Below are 20,530 nucleotides of genomic sequence, written 5' to 3'. Positions count from 1 at the left end.
TGTGTAAAAAATTTCCATAATAATTTTTAGGACAAGTAAATAAATAAATTTATTTACCTAAAATTAACTACAGAAGTTTAAATTTAAAAAATAATAATAATTATAAAGTAGGAACTCGTTTAATTTTTTTTTCTTAGTTTTCTTTCTTATGGGTACTATAAACAAGTTTTTAATAAATATTACTAAGATATTGAAGTTTAAAGAGTTTAGTTTATTGCCAACTTATTTAGATAATTTCCACATATTTTTTACATTAAAAATATTTTAAAAAGCGCTAATAAAATATAGTAATACTCCATATGATTATATTTATTGGATGACTAACATAGAAATTAAAAACCCTTAAGAATAAATAATAAAAATTTGGAATACATTTTCACCAAAGTATTTTTAAAATCATAATCAAGAAGATTTGTAATTTGAACAATATTTTCTGTAAATAGAGAAAAACTGTTATTGTTATAAATGTCTTCCTTAATCATAACATTAAAACGTCTTATAAATTCCCTAACACATGTATGCAAATGCAACCATGGTATTAATTTTGTCAACAAAACCTTGGAAAACGGCGTCAGAATATAAAAGTCAATGTTAAGGACACATAGGATAAAAACAGTGAATCTATTTTAAGTAACTTCAACCTCTATTTAACTTGTATATGTCTATGAACTTGGTCATTCATGTTTAGTGCCTTCGCAAGTAATGTGTTTCTTTATCAATAGTCAAACTTTGAATGAGGAGAACTTGACGATAATTTACCCAAATGACCAAATACACTTCATCACCTATTTGACCATATAAGAAGATTGTATTATATATATCTTATATCTTAGGCTTAATAACATTTTTACCAATGATTTAATATTTTATTTATTTATTTTTACTCCATCATATATTTTGAAAGAAAAACCTTAATATGTATCTTTTCCTAAAATTATTTTCATCAAGACACCTAAATAGTTAATTAATTTATGTTATTGATGTAATTCAAAGTTATGATAACTTTAAATCACGTAGTTCAAGTGTCTATAATTTAATATAGGAAAGCCGTTTTATGTTAGCTAAAAAATATTTTCTATATCTACTTGAGAACTAGCATAAAAAGTCAAACATTATATATCAGTTTTAAACACATAGACAGACCACAGAACAAAAATTATAATATTAAAAGTTATTTTATATTGCAGTTAAGGCACCATTGACATAGGAAATGATTTTTTTAATAACAAAATTGTTTCTTTCTCTACTACTCACGTAACTATATATATATATATATATATATATATATATATATATATATATATATATATATATATATATATATATAGATAGATAGGGATATGCTAACGCGCGTACGCCTGTTTTTCAGTTGGTATATTTTAGCAATGTGTACCGGATTTTAGTAGACAAAAATACCTCTATATATCATGGATTCTAAGTTTTAAGGTTAAGGGTATTTTAATAATTTTCATTCTCAAAACTAAAAAAAAAAAAAAGCCCCCAAACCCTTAGTCACCTCTCTCATTCCTCTTAATCTTTTTTCTTTCATCTCTCTCACTCCAACTTTTTCTCTGTCATCCCTACTGTACTGTAGCTCCAATTGAAAAAATCAGAAACACTTGCCTTTAAACAATTTGCCTTTGTAAAGAGTTGAGTCATTGACATATTCACCTTCAGGTAAAGGTTCATTCAAGATCTCTTCAATTTCACCATCTTCACTAACCTCTCTAATTTCATCATCTCCATATGTTGAATCATCATCTCTAAAAAAACCCTCCAGGCCAATTACCAATTCTTTTGGATGTCATTATGCTTGTGAAAATTAGATAAAATTATATACGACAAAAATTATAAAATGAAAACTCATTATAAAGTCATTTTTTGTAAGAAATTGTTTAACAACGAGTGTTTCTGAATAAGACAAAAATTATAAAATAAAAACTCATTATAAAATCATTTTTTTGTAATAAATTGTTTAACAACGAGTATTTCTGATTTTTTCCAGGTCAATTACCAATTCCTTTGTGCTTGTGAAAATTGGATAAAATTAGATAAGATGAAAACTCATTATAAAATCATTTTTTTGTAAGATTGTTTAACGGCAAGTGTTTTTGATTTTTTCAATTGGGGCTATAGGGATGACAGAGAAAAGATTGGAGTGAGAAAGATGAAAGAGAAAGGTGAAAGAGAAAGAGTTGAGAGGAATGAGAGAGGTGAGTAAGGGTTTGGTGTTTTTTTTTTTAGTTTTGAGAATGGAAATTATTAAAATACCCTTAACCTTAAAACTTAGAATCCATGATATATAAAGATATTTTTGTCTACTAAAACCCAGTACACATTGCTAAAATGTACCAACTGAAAAACAAGCGTACGCATTAGCAAATCTCATATATATATATATATATATATATATATATATATATATATATATATATATATATATATTATTCAAAGTACATTTTGAAAACATAAAATAATACCTTTTTGAAATAATTACTCAAAAGAAAGAATATCAACTACACACAAACTTATTTAAAGACACAAACTTTTTTTAAGATTTTTTATTCTATTGGATACCTACACAATCAACAATGCTGTGACTCAACAATCTTTTAATAAACAATGTTTAATATTTTAACTATAAATTTTACATATATTATCATATCTCACAAGTTAATCGTGTTTGCATATATGATTTCATGTGTTTCATATAGAACATTCACACTCGTATTTTTTCACTTGACATGAGTACTATAAGTTAAATTCATAAAATATTATATATTTGATAATTATATTTCAATAGTTTAAAGATTAACTATTTTTGAAGACGGTTTGATGTCCCAAAATCTCAAATGAGCATCAATTGCTTAGTAAAACTTAATGTATATTCAAATTGTATTAGGTATGAAACTTAAATTATATAACAAAAAAAATAAATTACAAATAAATTAACAAAAAACTTACATTTCTAATGTATTTTTAATTGTCAAATGGTTAGGCTTCTGGTGTAATGCACATAAAAGAATCCAAGATACTATTGAAGAATGACTATTAACAACGGTTAAATAACCAGAACAAAAGAAATCTTACGATATTTAAAACTATATCACTACAGTGCTTATTTATACTAGGCGGAATATAATTAACATAATAAACCGTTATAAAATATTATTTTTATTTTGTATTTTATTTCATATAGGCAATATAATTACTTATTAAGGAACAACCACATCTCCTTAGATATATTAAGATAGAGAGCACTAGAAAAAACAAAATTTATCTTTTTGTAATCAATTCTTAGATTTTAGAAATTGTTATGTAAATGATATCTTCAATATTATAAAAAATATGTCTAAATTATAATTTATCTTATTATGATGAATTAATTTGAAGTCCACTTAAAGTGTTTAAGATTATTGTAAAGACCTAGAAATAAGATTTTAGAAGTGGTAATTGTTTAAATATAATGAGACTCGACTATTTTAATATTAAATTATTTTAATACAAATAGTTTTGTTACGAATGAGTTTCATAATTTTAAAACACACCATCTCTATAAATAATTTTATAGAATTATTTGACTTTTCTCTAGGAGTTCTCATTTTCTATTCGTTTGATTGAATAACCAAGACCATAGTCCTGACAATGAACTCTTTGATATGGACAAATCAATTTATCCGTTTGAATAAGTTGAGTTTTCAATCCTTTTTCATTGGTCTTTTCTTGTATCTATTGTATGTGGGTTCTGCTCAGATTGCATGTGTCGTTTGAGTCATCAATTTGAGTCCTTGCTTATTAGTGGTTTTAATAGTGTATCCTAATTGTGTTTATATTTATTTGTAGAAACATATAAAACTTATTGTGTGTTTAAAACTTTTTTAAGTTTTGTAGAGCAATTTTATTATTTGTCAGGTAAGGGAAACTAAATATTTATGTTTATGTTTTAGATGTTTTGAGAATATGAAATTCCTGCTTTGTCTAAAATACCAAGTTTTACATTTATACAAAGAGCCAAACATTTTGTTTATCGTCTGATTAAAGATCTATATTTTGACTATCAAAAGTTTTACACCAAAGTCATATTTCACTAAAGATATAGAAACTTTTTCTTCAAATACAATCCATATACCATAGATAACTCCCATAAAATTTGCGCGCGCGCATATATATATATATATATATATATATATATATATATATATATATATATATATATATATATATATATATATATATATATATATATATATATATATGGGTTTGCTAACGCGCGTACGCCTGTTTTTCAGTTGGTACATTTTAGCAATGTGTACCGGATTTTAGTAGACAAAAATATCCTTATATACCATGGATTCTAAGTTTTAAGGTTAAGGGTATTTTAATAATTTTCATTCTCAAAACTAAAAAAAGAAACCCCCCAAACCTTATTCACTTCTCTCATTCCTCTCAACCCTTTCTCTTTCATCTTTCTCACTCCAATATTTTCTCTGTCATCCCTACTGTAGTCCCAATTGAAAAAAATCAGAAACACCCTACTGTAGCTCCAATTGAAAAAAACACTTGCCCTTAAACAATCTTACAAAAAAATGATTTTATAATGAGTTTTGATCTTATAATTTTTGTCTCATCTAATTTTATCCAATTTTCAGAAGCATAAAGGAATTGGTAATTGATCTGGAAAAAATCAGAAATACTTGTTGTTAAACAATTTCTTACAAAAAATGATTTTATAATGAGTTTTTATTTTATAATTTTTGTCTTATATAATTTTATCTAATTTTCACAAGCATAATGACATAAGAGGAATTGGTAATTAGCCTGGAAAAAATCAGAAACACTCGTTGTTAAACAATTTCTTACAAAAAATGACTTTATAATGAGTTTTCATTTTATAATTTTTGTCGTATATAATTTTATCTAATTTTCACAAGCATAATGACATTCGAAAGAATTGGTAATTGGCCTGGAGGGTTTTTTTAGAGATGATGATTCAACATATGTAGATGATGAAATTAGAGAAATTAGTGAAGATGGTGAAATTGAAGAGATCTTGAATGAACCTTTGCCTGAAGGTGAATATGTCAATGACTCAACTCTTTACAAAGGTAAATTGTTTAAAGGCAAGTGTTTCTGATTTTTTCAATTGGGGCTACAGTAGGTATGACAGAGAAAAGGTTGGAGTGAGAGAGATGAAAGAGAAAGGATTGAGAGGAATGAGAGAGGTGAGTAAGGGTTTGGGGTTTTTTTTTTTTTTTTTAAGTTTTGAGAATGAAAATTATTAAAATACCCTTAACCTTAAAACTTAAAATCCATGATATATAAGGGTATTTTTGTCTACTAAAATCCGGTACACATTGCTAAAATGTACCAACTGAAAAACAGGCGTACGCGCGTTAGCAAACCCCATATATATATATATATATATATATATATATATATATATATATATATTTTTTTTTTTCAAACTCTATAAAGTAGGTAAAACTATCAATATATTTTCTTTTACTACATTTAAAAATATTACCACGGTTAAACTTGGATAGTCTTTTTTTTACACTATAATCAATATTTAATTTGATCCAATATACTTTCAAAAAAGTTCATATCATTAAAATTAACCGAGAAGAAATATAAGATCCAGTGGAAATACCAAAAAATTTTAGCATTTAAAATCAGATATATTATTAAATATAGATTTAGAAAAAGAACCAATTATCCTTACAAATATTTGACCTATATTAGTTTCTCTTATTTCTATATTATAATATAAATAATATAAAAATTTTAAAATAAAATAAAAATAATATAACAAAGTTAAAATAAAATAATATTCTTATAATTATAAAATGGAAGTGGGAAAAAAATGTTAACATGTCACAGTCCAAAAATATTATCGTTCAAAATGAAGAAATATATGATAAATGGGAAAATTTGAATATCCAAAAGTGAGGTGAGCAAAAGTTCAATCCCTTACTTATTGGCCGTGTCCATAGATTGTTGGCAACGTTCCTTGTTGCATGAGTCACTCAGAAGTAAAGTAAGCATATCAGCTCTGCAGTGACAAACACGCGCCTCGTTGGTGCATAGCAAGTGCCAAGTGTTCACTCTCGCGTTCGAATTCGAACTTCCGTTTTCAATTTCTACAACATCGAGTCGAGGACCTTTCGGTACTTTCCCTCTCGCACTCTACCTGTCCCTCTAACCCACTCAACTTCTCTGTCACATCTTTCTGCGCGTAAGAGATAAACAATTCGCGCGCCAAACACGACGGTGCTGCTAACTGCCAGCGGTGTCGTTTCGTTTCAGAGCTTTTCCATTGCTCTCTCTCTCTCTCTCTCTCTGAGTCTGGGAGATGAGGTTAACATCACCTGCCATTCTCAACCTTCTCTTTCTATGTGATCTCCTTCTTTGTCTTCCCACATTTTCTTTCTCTCTCCTCGTCGCTGACGCCAAGTCGGACCCGCAGCTTCTCCTCGCCGGGAAAAACGCAACCTCCGTCGTCAATGCCTCGCTTGGGAGATCCGGCGATGATAGCTTCGCGAACATGATTGATCGGGCTCTCGAAAGAGAGTTCCCCGAGAATGAGCAGAATGAAGGTTCGCAGATCTAGCTTGTCGCACTTTAATTTTTTAATGCTCAAGCGTTTCTAAACATTTTCGTGTAAATGATTTCCGACAACTCGTTGGATCGTGGTTGCCGTATGCCTTTGCAGTGTGAATTATTGAAAATGCCGCTCCATTCGAGTTTCGTTTCACTTCTTCGTATGCGCTTTTCTGCAATTTCCTGATTAGCATTGTGCTGCTGGATTTAACTTGCATTCTCTGTAAAACCTCCCGCAGTAACGTGTGTGCTGCGATTAGAATCCTGTAATTTGCTATATTCTTTTGTTGGCTTTTATGACGAAAAACCAATGAGACGCCGTTAACTTTCAAATGTTTCACATGGATACGTTGTAACGAATGCGTTGAATCATTGACGACATGTGAGTAGTGTAGTGGAAAGTTTAATTCAAATGAATGCTTTCAGTGAACTTCGCCGAGTCTTTTGCAGGTACCGATCCTGGTGGTTTCAACAACAGTGTTGCTGAACAGCAGGTGTGCAGTGAATTGCTTTACATAATATATTTAATTGCCTCTAAATTTTTGCAAGCCTGGGGAGCAATTGAATGTAGCACTCTAGGGACCTAATTCAGGTAGTTTAGGTGTCTTGTTTTAGGCTAGACTTCAATCTGGTCAGGACTTAACAGTGTAGTAGGGAAACAGTTCATTCTATACAAACTGGCGTTCTTGTGTGTTTGGATTTTGGCCAGAAAGGCTCAAACTATCACATGCTTTTACGTTGAGCTGCAATTGACACGTGTGCAAAATATAAATCAAACTCCCACTTAATACTCATGCTTCTATGTTTTCTCCTTTGGAAAATGTGAAAGTCTGTTTTGGAGACTCCAAACGAGAATTCAAACACTTCATAATATGTTTGTATACATGTTATATCCATGTTGCACTCGTTCCAAAGCACTGTTATGCGAGAAGCATCAATTTCTAGCTGAGTATTAATGAGTCCCAAACTGAAAAACTAACGTAATAAGTCAGTGGATGATAATTCATTAGAAAAGCATTAAACTGATTCAATCTCAGAAGTTACAATAGATAATAACTTGTTCATAATTTACTTATGACTTGTCAAATTTTGTTTTAGATTCTCTGGGATAATGAATTTTAGGGTGGGAACCTCTGTCTAGGTCAATCCTTTTTTGATAAATATCACTTGTGATACGGGATTTTATGTATGTGGCATATTATTTTCACTTGAAAAGATCGTGATCTAAGGTCCTTCTCATAATTTTTTTAATGTATCAGGCTGTCTTGGAAACTGTTGCCAGAGTTATGCCCAAGAAAAATGAAAGCAAAGAAGAAAAGTATGCACCTCTTTCTTGTAAAAGTCAAATATTTTTTCTGAAAAAGGGTACCGAGTTTTAAAAATTTAATGCAAAGGCCTTTACTATGAACCATGACATTTGTTAAGTTTTTTATCAGGCCATTTCAGTTCCACGATGTTTTCAACTTAGACAATGAGAATAGAGCAGACGATATGCCAACTTTAATTGATCGGAAGGTATGTCTATTCAAGCGGTTGAAGTTTTTCAAACATTGAAATAATTTCTGTAACAGCACATCATTACAATATGCATGAAAAACTCAATTCTACCAATCTTGTCAGAAGTTGATTTAATTTTTTGTAATTTTCCAATTGTTTCAACTACAGGACAATGTCTTTATCATATCCAATCCTAAGTCAAAGTATCCAGTTCTCCAATTAGACTTGAGGTTTAATTACTGTTCGTATTTTTTCTCTCTTTTTCTAATAACATTATATATATGAGTGCTTGCAACTACTAACTAGTTAGGTTGCTTATCCTTTTTATGCCATATTTTCAGATTGATATCAGATCTTGTGGTTGTCATTGTGTCTGCAACCTGTGGCGGCATTGCCTTTGCTTCTGCTGGACAACCAGTTTGATTACAAACCTTGCTTTATGGTTTTCAGTACATATTTCTATGACATATCTCCAAAAAGTAATCCATACATACAAATTTGCAGGTGATGACTGGATATCTGCTAGCAGGATCAATCATTGGACCAGGAGGTTTGAGTTTTGTTAGTGAAATGGTCCAAGTATGTATCCTTTATAGTTCTTTTGTCATGTACACTAATATCCCCCTCCCTTCTTTTAGCTAGCCACATTTTTTACAAAAATAAAATCATTGATTGAATGCAATCACGATGTGTGATGGATACTCTCTTTCTACAAGACATATTGAAATGAAGTGATGATCGAATGTCATCTATTTTTTCTGCTAGTGATCTTGCATATTGCTTCCACTCCTTGCAGGTTGAGACAGTTGCTCAATTTGGTGTCATCTTTTTGCTCTTTGCATTGGGCTTAGAGTTTTCAGCAACGAAGGTTGGCTTGTACACTCATTATTTCTTTTAGCTTGAACTTGTAAACTTTTATCTCAGCCATACTTACCATATATATATATATATATATATATATATATATATATATATATATATATATATATTTCTTTTCATGTTTGCAGCTTCGAGTTGTTCGAGCGGTGGCTATCCTTGGAGGCCTACTCCAAATTTTCTTATTTATGTGCTTGTGTGGAATAACAGCTTCAGTATGCATTTTACTTTTAGAAATATTAATTACAAAAAACGTTTCCACTTTGATGTAAATAAATTCCTCATAAATGCACCTAAATCCTGCCTGCAGTTATGTGGTGGTAAATCATCTGAAGGAATATTTGTAGGTGCATTTCTATCCATGTCTTCAACAGCTGTGGTAATTTCCTGACCTCACTGTAACGTGATTTTTGGTATCCCTTTTCAATATTATACCATCTCAAGTATGATTGCAACTTTGTTGGACAATAAACTTGTTATGTTGTTTAATATTTAACCATAGGCGTATAGTGTTTAAGTAACCTAAGGCTGTACTTCTATAATTGCAACAAACTATTGCAATCATTTCTTGGTTGCTATTTGGTTAGATTTGATGGTGTTCATATTTCTATATTCTACACAGCTGTCAGTTTTTCAGCTAAGTGTTAATTATTGGTGGACAATAGCAAATATGAGGAATAAAGGCTTTCTTTTTGGAAGATGGTGGTCCTTAGGGGAAAAAGTGTTACAATAGCTTCAGTATCAGATTAAATCCAGCAAAAACTTTAAGGACAAAATAGTTGCCTTTAGTGGAGCAGAATAGATTATTTGATCATATGATAGTCATATCTCATAGACAGTGCCATAAGAGCTAGAGAAAAATTAATTAATGAATTGATAAAAGCTTTTTAATTGTTTGGTGAATTTGGGATGTATATGTTCATTGGGATTGTTAAGTTGGAGAGGATTGCTTGCATTTCCAACTGTCCTTTTACCCTTATGTGTGGTATGCTATCATGTTTGGGGCTCCTATATCATGCTTTTTTTGATTAATGATATGAATAGATTAATTGTTGCATCGTCTCTGTGGCTGTTTTTTTCCTTTGTATTATGAGAATCTCTTGGTTGTATTGTCTTTCTTTTGCCTATAGTAGGATTTATTGCATCAAGAAAAGAATGAAGATCATTGGTAGAATGTTATGAAGGAAACAGTTCTATCTAGTGTTTGATTGAGGGGAAATTCTTATTTGAGGGTAAATTCTTATTTGAGGGGAAATTCTTATGCAATACTCTAGTTGTTGTATTGAGTAGTTGAGCGGATTTTTCTTGATGAAAAAACTAAAAGGCTAAGCTCTTGCTATGATCACTTCTTTTCTAGATGTTAGCAAACTTCTTTGGTGTCACATCTATACAAAGCATTAACTTCAAATATATTATTTCCTCAGCTGAGAACAAGGAAGATTCGTATGTACTGCTTGAGTGTTTCAAAAAACACCGAGCAGAATATCATATATCCACAATCTGTTGTTATTTACACTGATATAGGGAAAAAAAGTACAACCTAAGGTTACCGATTTAGGATTATACGTACTAATGCTGGTAGAAGTAGTAGGTAACAGAAAAAGCTTTTCTGGCATATGGAAAGCAGATTTTCTAACATTGTTATTTGTTATTTACTTTAAATTTGTTTTTTTTTTTTCCTTCTTTGATCCCCAGGTCTTGAAATTCTTAATGGAAAGGAATAGCGTCAATGCCCTTCATGGTCAGGTTACAATTGGAACTCTGATACTGCAGGTATGTACTGTTATTTTTGTGTTAATGAATGCACATGAATGACTGAAACATTGCTACTGCTACTTGTGCAAAAAGAGTGGAGAAGCTATGAATGACCCTGATATTCCTTGTTAAGATTTTTCTTCTCACATTTGTCGTCTTGTGAAATGTTTGAAATTGTTGGTTCTTTTCAGGATTGTGCCGTTGGTTTGCTCTTTGCACTGCTTCCTGTTTTGGGTGGAACATCAGGTGTTCTTCAAGGAGTAGTATCCATGGCTAAGTCGTAAGTTAATTGTAGGATGAATTGTTCCTCATTTATCTTCTCTCTCCATAGTTTATGAAATCTATGATAAATGATATTAAACCCCAAGGTTCTCCAAGCAGCAACATATATTTTGTGATCCATTAAGGATATTCTGCTCATAGTTTTGATTCTTTTCTTGTTACGAGAGTTAAAGATGAAGATGCAAGTGAATTAAGAAATTTTGGTGTGCGAGACCAGTCGGCCACTTCTTACCAGTATTGATCATGATACGTTAACATAAAGTTCTTGTTACGTGCCTGACCACGTAACTTGCCTTCACACAGTGAACGGAACAATACTCAAGTGAATAAAAACTCTTTATTATTGAAACTCTGGAAATAACGAACACAACCAATGACTGGGAGCAGGTTCTCCTTCAGTCACACGAGAGCATAACCTCTCTTACAATATTCCAATAATCAAAAACATACCCTGACCCTAGGTGCCTCTCCTAATTAATACTAATTACTCCTTCCAGAAATGGTAAGGAATAATCACAATTGCCAATTTATTATAATTAAACTTAATTGCCTAATTAATATAATTATCTGGAAAGAATAAATCTGTCCTTATTAACTCTATTTATTACTGCCTTAATTACAAAAATACGCTGCCTATCCTTCCGCTAGCCAGCTATTTATTATGGACGCTCGTTCCTGTTAGGACGCTCGTCCTCGCCCATCGTAGGGACGCTCGTCCTCTCGTCCCTGTTAGGACGTTCGTCCATGTTCTGCTCGTCCTCGCTCGTCCTCGCCCCTTGCTCCGAACGTTCGTCCATGTTAGGACGTTCGACCTCGCCCACCATCTCCCTCCTGTATTTCTTCCTCTCATACACTCGCCAGGCCCTAACATTACCCACCCCCTGAAGATCAACCTTGTCCCCAAGGTTGAAGTCAGGATATTGGTCTTGGATGGTGAGGGCATCTTCCCATGTAGCCTCGTCAGGTCCTCCCTCTTGCCATTCGACCAAGACTTCCTGTCGTGCGTCCGTCCCCTGGTGCACTTGCCTGTTGTCCAACACTCTGACCGGTCGTGGAGACGGTTCTTCCACCTCCAGATCTTGGGGTAACTCTGACTCGACCTGGTGGTCCCCTGCTGCCTTCTTTAATTGTGACACATGGAACACGGGATGTATTCGGGCGGTCTCTGGTAATTGCAGCTTAAATGCGACTGCTCCTACCTGCTGAATAACCAGGAAGGGACCAAAATAGCGAGCGGCCAACTTAGACTGCACCAGGGACGACATCGTCGTTTGACGGTGAGGTCTAATCTTCAGATAGACCCAATCTCCCACTCCTACTTGGGACTGTCTTCTTGCCTTATCTGCCTGCCTTACCATTAATTCCTGTGCCCTGGCTAGATGGAACTTTAGCTGTCGGAGGGCTTCGTCTCTGGTCTGTAATTCCTGACTGACGGACTCCACTAAAGTTTCTCCTGGGACGAACCTATGCAGGGAAGGTGGCGGTCGTCCGTAGACAGTTTCAAATGGCGTGCATTTGGCTGATTCCTGATAGCTGGTGTTGTACCAATATTCCGCCCATGGAATCACAGCGCTCCAGCCCTTGGGCTGCTCAGAACAAAAACATCTCAGATACCCTTCCAGGACCCTGTTGAGGACCTCCGTCTGTCCATCCGTCTCCGGGTGATAGGCCGTGCTCATCTTCAGTCGCGTGCCTTGTAACTTGAACAACTCCTTCCAAAAATTACTTAAGAACAGTGGATCCCGGTCACTTACGATCGAGAGTGGTACCCCATGTAAGCGGACAACTTCTTTCACGAAGATTTCGGCTATGGTGCGAGCGGAATATGGGTGTTTTAGGGGTATGAAGTGACCGTATTTGCTGAGTCGATCCACCACCACTAATACAGCATCATATCCTCTAGACTTGGGTAGTTTGACAATAAAGTCCATACTTATCTCCTCCCAAATGGCGTTGGGAATGGGTAACGGCTGCAGCAGTCCTTGCGGAGATGAGGTTAGATATTTATGCTGTTGACAGACTAGACAGTGGGCCACGAATTCGGTCACTGCTTTCTTCATTCCCACCCAATAAAGTGATTGTGCCACCTTGCGGTACGTCCGGTAAACCCCTGAATGGCCCCCTGTGTGTGTGGAATGAAATTCGGCTATCAGCTTGGGCACCCAGGCCGAACGCGCTGACAGCACGAGCCTCCCTTTATAGTGCAGGCGCTCGTTCTCCAGCGTGAACGAGGGGTGGGAGTTGGGGTCTTTCTTTAAGTCCTCAATCACCTTCCGTAGCTCCTCATCCGCCTCGACTTCCTCCAAAATCTCTCTGAAATCTTGCCAATATGGCCGAACCACCACCGTCAACTCCTTCTCGTCTCGCAGGTCATCCTCATCCTTGCGGGATAGGGCGTCAGCCACCTTGTTGGTCACCCCGGATTTGTACACGATCTCAAAGTCGTATCCCAGGAGCTTTGCCAGCCAATTCTGCTGATTTTGAGTGGTGATGCGTTGCTCCAATAGATACTTCAAACTTCTCTGATCCGTGTGAACCACAAACCGTTGCCCCAATAGGTACGGCCTCCAATGTTGTATGGCCAAAACCAGGGCCATGAGTTCCTTCTCATAGATTGACTTCCCTAACGTTCCCTCCGATAGCGCTTTGCTAAAGAAAGCTATGGGCTGCTTCCCTTGCATGAGGACCGCTCCTATCCCTCTTCCGGATGCGTCACACTCAATGTGGAATGGCTGATTAAAATCCGGAAGGATCAATACCGGTGCTGTCGTTATGGCCTTCTTCAACTTAAGCATGGCGTCCTCTGCTTGCTCCGTCCACGCGAACTGTCCTTTCTTGAGGAGGTCGGTCAAAGGCCGGGCAATCTTCCCATAGTCCTTTACGAACCTCCTGTAGTAGCCTGTCAGCCCTAGGAAACCCCTCAAAGCCTTTACTGTCTTCGGTTTCTCCCACTCCATCACTGCCCGCACCTTGTCCTCGTCCATCTCTACCCCTTTCTCTGATATCCGATGGCCCAAATACCCTATTTGAGTTCTGCCGAAGTCGCACTTCTTCCGGTTGGCCACCCATCTATGTGCCACCAATTCCCTTAGCACCGTCGCCACCTGTTCCAAGTGCTCGTCCCAGGTGCGGCTATACACCAGTATATCATCAAAGAATACCAGTACGAACTTCCGCAAGTAAGGCTGTAACAGTTGGTTCATGGCACTCTGAAAAGTGGCTGGCGCGTTGGTTAGGCCGAACGACATTACCATGAATTCGTAGTGGCCCTGGTGCGTCCGGAAAGCCGTCTTCTCTATGTCACCAGCTCCCATTCGTATTTGATGATAGCCTGATTTTAAATCCACCTTCGAGAAGTACTTGGCTCCCCGCAGTTCGTCCAACAACTCCTCTATCAAGGGAATAGGGAATTTGTCAGGCACGGTGGCTCGGTTTAGGGCCCTGTAGTCCACACAAAACCGCCAGCTGCCATCTTTTTTTTTCACCAAAATTACAGGGCTTGAATACGGGCTGGTGCTTGATCTTATGACGCCTGCCGCCAGCATTTCCGCCACCTGTTTCTCAATCTCCTCCTTCATTACATGGGGGTACCTGTACGGCCTTACATTTACGGGGTCTGTACCTTCCTTCAAGGGAATTCGATGAACCATTCCTCTATCAGGCGGAAGTCCCTCCGGCTCCTGAAACACTTCAGCGTATCGCTCCAGTATTCGCTGCATGTCGAGCGTCTGCGTCCGAGTCAGTTCTGGACCGAACGTCTCTTTTTCCGGAACGTACGGTTTGGGTTCCTTCTCCTTCTCTGCCTCTCCTAGCTCCCACACTAATAACCAGACCTCGACTTCCGTCATTTTAAGCAAAGCTGACGGTTCCACCAACCTCCTAGTTAGCGTTGGATCTCCCTTGATAATCACCCTGTTCCCTGCCTGTACATACGCCATGGTTAGCTGCCTCCAGTTTATGACTACCTCGCCCAGCTTAGCCAACCATTCGACCCCCAGAATCACATCCACTCCGCCTAATTCGAACAGGTGAAAACGTTCGTTGATCACTATCTCCCCTACCTGGATCGTTACTGACTCACAACAGCCTCGCGTCTCCTTCCTCCGTCCATCCCCCAAGCTCACCCGGTAGGGTGGTGTATCCACTACGGGTAAGGATAGTTCTTCCACCAGCTCCCTGCTTATGAAGTTGTGGCTGGCGCCACTGTCAATCAGGATCAGCACCTGATGCGTCCCTATTTGGCCGTGCAGCTTCATCGTTTGGGGCTGGGTGAGCCCTCCGGCTGAGAAAGCAGACAGCTCCAGTTGTTCGCATTCTACCTCCACCTCTTCTTCCCCTCCTGGCTCCTCTTCTTCGGCCAATATCAGCGTCCGAATTCCTCTTTCTGGACAGCGGTGGCCTGGACCGTACGGTCCTCCGCATCGGAAACACTTCCCCTCCTCCCTTCGCTTGACGTACTCTGCGTACGGTAAATCCCGTACGTTCCTGCCTTGCGCGTTGGAGAACGTACGCTCATCCCCTCTCCTGGGGCCTCCTTCGGCGTTCGTCCGGTTCTGGGTGTTGCGGCTAGGGTCCACCCTTGCCACTGACCCGCTCGTCTTTCCCCACGACTGCCCCTTGTTGCTGATTCCTCCACTCACCCGCGTCCCTGCTTGGAACGCCTCTACGTCCCTGGCTAGTCTCATGACATCCATGAAGTCCTTTGGGTCTAGCAACCTGAGTTGGTTACGAATCCCCTCTTGTAGGCCGGCCATGAAATACCCCATTAATTGTGCCTCGGGCATTTGTTCTGCTTGACTCGCCAATACCTCGAATTCCTGGATGTAGTCTCCCACGGAACCCGACTGTCTGCAGGCTGCCAGTCTCTCAAAGACCGTTCCTTGGTTTCGGCCTCCAAACCGAACCACTAATGCCTCCTTTAACCCGGCCCATGACCGGTTTCGGGCTTTCTCCCTCCAAAACCTGAACCAGTGTCCTGCTATTCCCTCCATGCTGATATACGCCAGCCGCAACTTCTCGTCCTCGGGCACCCCTTGGAGTTCGAAGAATTTGTCCGCCCTATAAATCCAGTTCATAGGTTCGCTGCCTTCGAATACGGGCAATTCAACCTTCTTCCTCCAATAAGGTTGCTCTTCTCGGTGTCCCCCTCCTAAGCCTCCTCCAGCTCTCTCATCCTCGTCATTCCTTCTTCCATTTACTGACCCCTGGCTACTATCCAGGCGTCCCTCCTCCCGTCGACCTCGCTCGCCTAGTATCCTTACTAGTTCCTGGACTGCCGATTCCAGCCCGCCCATGGAGATTTCTAGGGTCTCGATCCTCCCGTCCATAGCAGTCATTTTTCCTTCCATTACGCTCTCCACCCTTCAATAAGATCCGGCAGGTCGGACCAATTTGTTACGTGCCTGACCACGTAACTTGCCTTCACACAGTGAACGGAACAATACTCAAGTGAATAAAAACTCTTTATTATTGAAACTCTGGAAATAACGAACACAACCAATGACTGGGAGCAGGTTCTCCTTCAGTCACACGAGAGCATAACCTCTCTTACAATATTCCAATAATCAAAAACATACCCTGACCCTAGGTGCCTCTCCTAATTAATACTAATTACTCCTTCCAGAAATGGTAAGGAATAATCACAATTGCCAATTTATTATAATTAAACTTAATTGCCTAATTAATATAATTATCTGGAAAGAATAAATCTGTCCTTATTAACTCTATTTATTACTGCCTTAATTACAAAAATACGCTGCCTATCCTTCCGCTAGCCAGCTATTTATTATGGACGCTCGTTCCTGTTAGGACGCTCGTCCTCGCCCATCGTAGGGACGCTCGTCCTCTCGTCCCTGTTAGGACGTTCGTCCATGTTCTGCTCGTCCTCGCTCGTCCTCGCCCCTTGCTCCGAACGTTCGTCCATGTTAGGACGTTCGACCTCGCCCACCATCTCCCTCCTGTATTTCTTCCTCTCATACACTCGCCAGGCCCTAACAGTTCTACTACACTTATTGAATGTCTCAACATGTAAAATTTATAAAGAGAAACACGGTGGTGCATAAATTTTAATCTCACTATTGTCTACTATGATAAAGTTATTTTAAAAATCTTTTGTAAAAAAAATAATTATAATTATAATAAGAGGCTACAAGAAAGGAGTTCATATAAAATAGTACACAAAATTCTACCCTACCAAAGGCAAAACAACAAAATAGAAAGAAGAAAACAAACTCATGAATAGAATAAAGCTTTTTGTTCATCTTGCATTCTTGAGATGAAGACTTCTTTGGTGATACCATGAGATGAGGACCAGATGAATGTCATAAAAAATCTTATTTCTATTCCATAAACAATCTAAATTAAAATAAAAGACTTACAAGTACAAGTATTATTGTTGCATAATTATATAACATATACTCCATTTCCTTGTTGAATTTCATAAGACAGTTAACTTCACTTGATGCGCTGATGATATTAACTTTTTTTTTCAGTCATTTATTCCTACTGGTTTACTAATTCTGTTATTTCAGATTGGTGACCTTAATTGCATTTTTGGCCATTTTGACAATGTTATCTCGTACTTGTGTACCATGGTTCCTTAAGCTAATGATAAGTTTATCCTCTCAGGTGAAGATAGATCTTTTTCTCTGTTTTAAATGTTTGTTTGTGCATTAGATTTTAACTATTTTTTTTTTCTGTGCAGACGAATGAACTTTATCAATTGGCATCAGTGGCTTTCTGCCTACTTGTTGCTTGGGTGTGTCTTCTATCAAATCTCAATCTTTCATTACTTGCCAAACCTTGTCATCTTAGTTGTCTGTTTTATCTTCTATAATGTATAAGGCCCTTAATCTTGGACGAGTCTGTGGTTGTTTTCTATTGACGAGTAATATTCACCAAACTTTATTTTCCTAAATCCAAGGGTTTGCTTAAATGCATGTATGCCTACCAAGTATCTCAGTTGGCAGAGTTGTTGTAAACTCCCTAGTACCTATGTTCACTTCCTTTGAATAAAGATAATATATGCATGTCTGACTTATTTATACATAACATTTACAATGTCCGAACAACATGTGTGCCTTCAACAAAATGTTTTAATATTTGTTGTTTCATTTCAGTGTAGTGATAAGCTGGGTTTAAGTCTTGAACTAGGTTCCTTTGCTGCGGGAGTGATGATATCAACAACAGATCTTGGTCAGCATACACTTGAACAAGTAAGAAATAATTCTAGGGTCTGTTCTTTGTAGTGACTAGTTTTACTATGTTCTTGGATGTAAACTTGTGTTTTGAGGAGTATCATTTGCTCAGTATTTATTATGTTCTTTTTTTTTTTCTTGGGTACATGTTAAGCATGTTTAGTGGAATGAGGATGCTTTTATATTATGCTTGATACAACTTTGTATTTTCATCATGGATTCATGTAAGGTGGTGGCACCCAAATGAATTTTAGGAAACCTTCTTGAAGCACTAGCATATATATTTTGAGATGACTCATGTTTTGCTATAGTTTTGAGCTTACTCAAGGTTGTTGATATATAGGTTGAGCCAATTCGCAATTTTTTTGCTGCTCTGTTCTTGGCCAGCATTGGGATGCTTATACATGTCCATTTCCTTTGGAATCATGTTGACATGTTACTGGCAGCTGTTATATTGGTGATCATTATAAAAACAATTGTAGCTGCATCTGTTGTTAAGGGGTTTGGATACAGCAACAAGACTTCACTTCTTGTAAGATTTGTCATCAATTAATACAATTACGTCTGTCTGTTGATTGCATCATACATTTCATTGACGGAAGAGCCTTAGGTTATTCCACATGCGTAGGTTGGGATGTCCCTGGCACAAATTGGGGAATTTGCCTTTGTTCTTCTCAGCCGTGCTTCAAATCTTCATTTAGTTGAGGTATGTACTTCATTTCAAGACAATCATTTCAGCTACTTTGTTTCTATGAAGACTGCAATTTATCTTTCTGCATTGTAGGAAGCAATTTATAAATAAAGGAAATATGTTTTATTTTAAAAAAAAAAAATCAGTTTTCTGGCAGTGCTTATTATCATTTGAAATGTGAATGTAATTGCATTGTTTCTGCAGTTAATTTAAATATATGGACTGAATGTCTGATTCCTACTGCAGGGAAAGTTGTATCTATTGCTCCTGGGAACAACAGCTCTTAGTTTGGTACGCATGCACTATTTTATAGAATAACAATGTTGCTCCCACTGGTCCTTTTTATATCTAGTAAACTAGTAATTATCGATCACACAACAATGTTGAAATACTGGTCTTTTAACAATCTTGGTGTGGTTACTTTATGGATTCGAACAAGCATTTACTAAACATCACTAGAGTTTTGTTTTATCATATGATAAATTCATGGTCTTAATACACACAGGATAGGGATTAGGTATCTATATCCATTATGATTCGGTTGCAAGTTGCTCCTACTTTGGCAAAGTATTGTTTCAAGGCCCCCACCCGTAAACCGCGTTGTTTTTTTGGTAGATAAATTCTGTTTGTTGATCATCTTTATTTTAACTAAGCAAGGGATTACTAGTAAATGTGATTGAAGTTTAAGAAGTTATCACTAGTAAAAACATTGGACCTTCCTACGCAAAATTATTGTGCCAGTTTTGAATGCTATAGCCAGTTTTATGTGTAATCCTTGTATGTTTTTAGTATTATGTTCACAACTCTTTGAGGAGATTTTGAAGCTTACACAAACAGAAATAGTGCAGGTGACTACACCTTTACTCTTCAAGCTAATTCCTGCAGTTGTGCATCTTGGGGCATTGTTACGGTGGTTCCCTCCTGATAGTTCAACTGAGGTATTTTATAGCTTTAATAATTGACAAATGATATAAAAATTTATAAGTTTTTGTTGCTTCAATTTCTAAAAGATTCTGACTTTTGAATGATTTTACTCTCAGATTGCATTTAAAGGGGACAGCTTTCGTGTAGACAGTGCTAAGCGTATTACTTTGATGGTTCAAGGCTCTCATGATTCATGATATTCACATTTACTATGAAGAAGAAATGAAATTTGCGGGCTTTAATTGACGGCTTCTCAATACTACGGGAGGACAAGTGCTAAAAACAAAACAAATAAGGTTTACTAAATGAAAGAGTTTTCCATTGCAAAATACTTTATATACTCTCTGCTTTCAGAACACGCACTGGAATAGTAAGAGTAAATGGCGAAAGTATGCCAAGGGAGCCAGGAGTTTCAACCGGATACAGCAACTAACCTAGTAACTGGGGCCATGTTATTAACTTGAATGGCCTGTTGTGTATAAAGTAATATGTAGTTGCAGTTAGTGTATTTCATTTTAGATACAATCCTCTTGATTTTTTTTTCCCTTACTTTTTCCCTTTATTTTATTCAAATTTTTTTGGGTTGATTAAGTTTGGAATGTGTAATTTTCCCTGTACAAGTTTTAGACTTAAGGCAGTCATCAAAGTCAAATGTACCATGTTCATAACTTTTGAAATTATAATGGAAGATAATTTGATTTGCCATTCA

The 20,530-nt window shown here is 36.6% G+C and overlaps 1 protein-coding gene across 2 annotated transcripts; it reads left to right on the top strand.

Annotated features, from left to right (window-relative positions):
• The first annotated feature begins 6,011 nt into the window (after positions 1-6,011).
• Positions 6,012-20,530, top strand: KEA4 (K+ efflux antiporter 4). Of its 2 annotated transcripts, XM_047295441.2 has the most exons (20): positions 6,016-6,596; positions 7,051-7,094; positions 7,860-7,918; positions 8,037-8,115; positions 8,266-8,327; positions 8,439-8,514; positions 8,602-8,676; positions 8,894-8,965; positions 9,105-9,188; positions 9,284-9,352; positions 10,669-10,746; positions 10,920-11,008; positions 17,541-17,637; positions 17,714-17,767; positions 18,129-18,224; positions 18,550-18,738; positions 18,835-18,912; positions 19,144-19,188; positions 19,746-19,835; positions 19,938-20,530. In XM_047295441.2, the coding sequence occupies exons 1-20, from the start codon at positions 6,353-6,355 to the stop codon at positions 20,016-20,018; spliced, it is 1,761 nt and encodes a 586-aa protein (XP_047151397.1). In that variant the 5' UTR covers positions 6,016-6,352; the 3' UTR covers positions 20,019-20,530. The 2 variants fall into 2 exon arrangements, 1 of the variants encoding a protein (XP_047151397.1); XR_015783255.1 differs by lacking the exons at positions 19,746-19,835; positions 19,938-20,530 and having other exon boundaries at positions 6,012-6,596; positions 18,817-18,912; positions 19,144-19,186.

This window comes from Vigna umbellata, chromosome 1, assembly GCF_029865625.1.
Source record: "Vigna umbellata cultivar VRB3 chromosome 1, Vumbellata_1.0, whole genome shotgun sequence".
NCBI lineage: Eukaryota > Viridiplantae > Streptophyta > Magnoliopsida > Fabales > Fabaceae > Vigna > Vigna umbellata.
This window is presented reverse-complemented; position numbering and strand designations above follow the sequence as displayed.

What these genes read in the sequence shown, in the direction of transcription:
- KEA4 (XM_047295441.2), top strand. Translation starts at nt 6,353, where the DNA reads ATGAGGTTAACATCACCTGCCATTCTCAACCTTCTCTTTCTATGTGAT. An exon ending in CAACTTTAATTGATCGGAAG is followed by an intron (nt 8,116 to 8,265) that starts GTATGTCTATTC and finishes TTTCAACTACAG; the next exon opens with GACAATGTCTTTATCATATC. An exon ending in TTGGAACTCTGATACTGCAG is followed by an intron (nt 10,747 to 10,919) that starts GTATGTACTGTT and finishes GGTTCTTTTCAG; the next exon opens with GATTGTGCCGTTGGTTTGCT.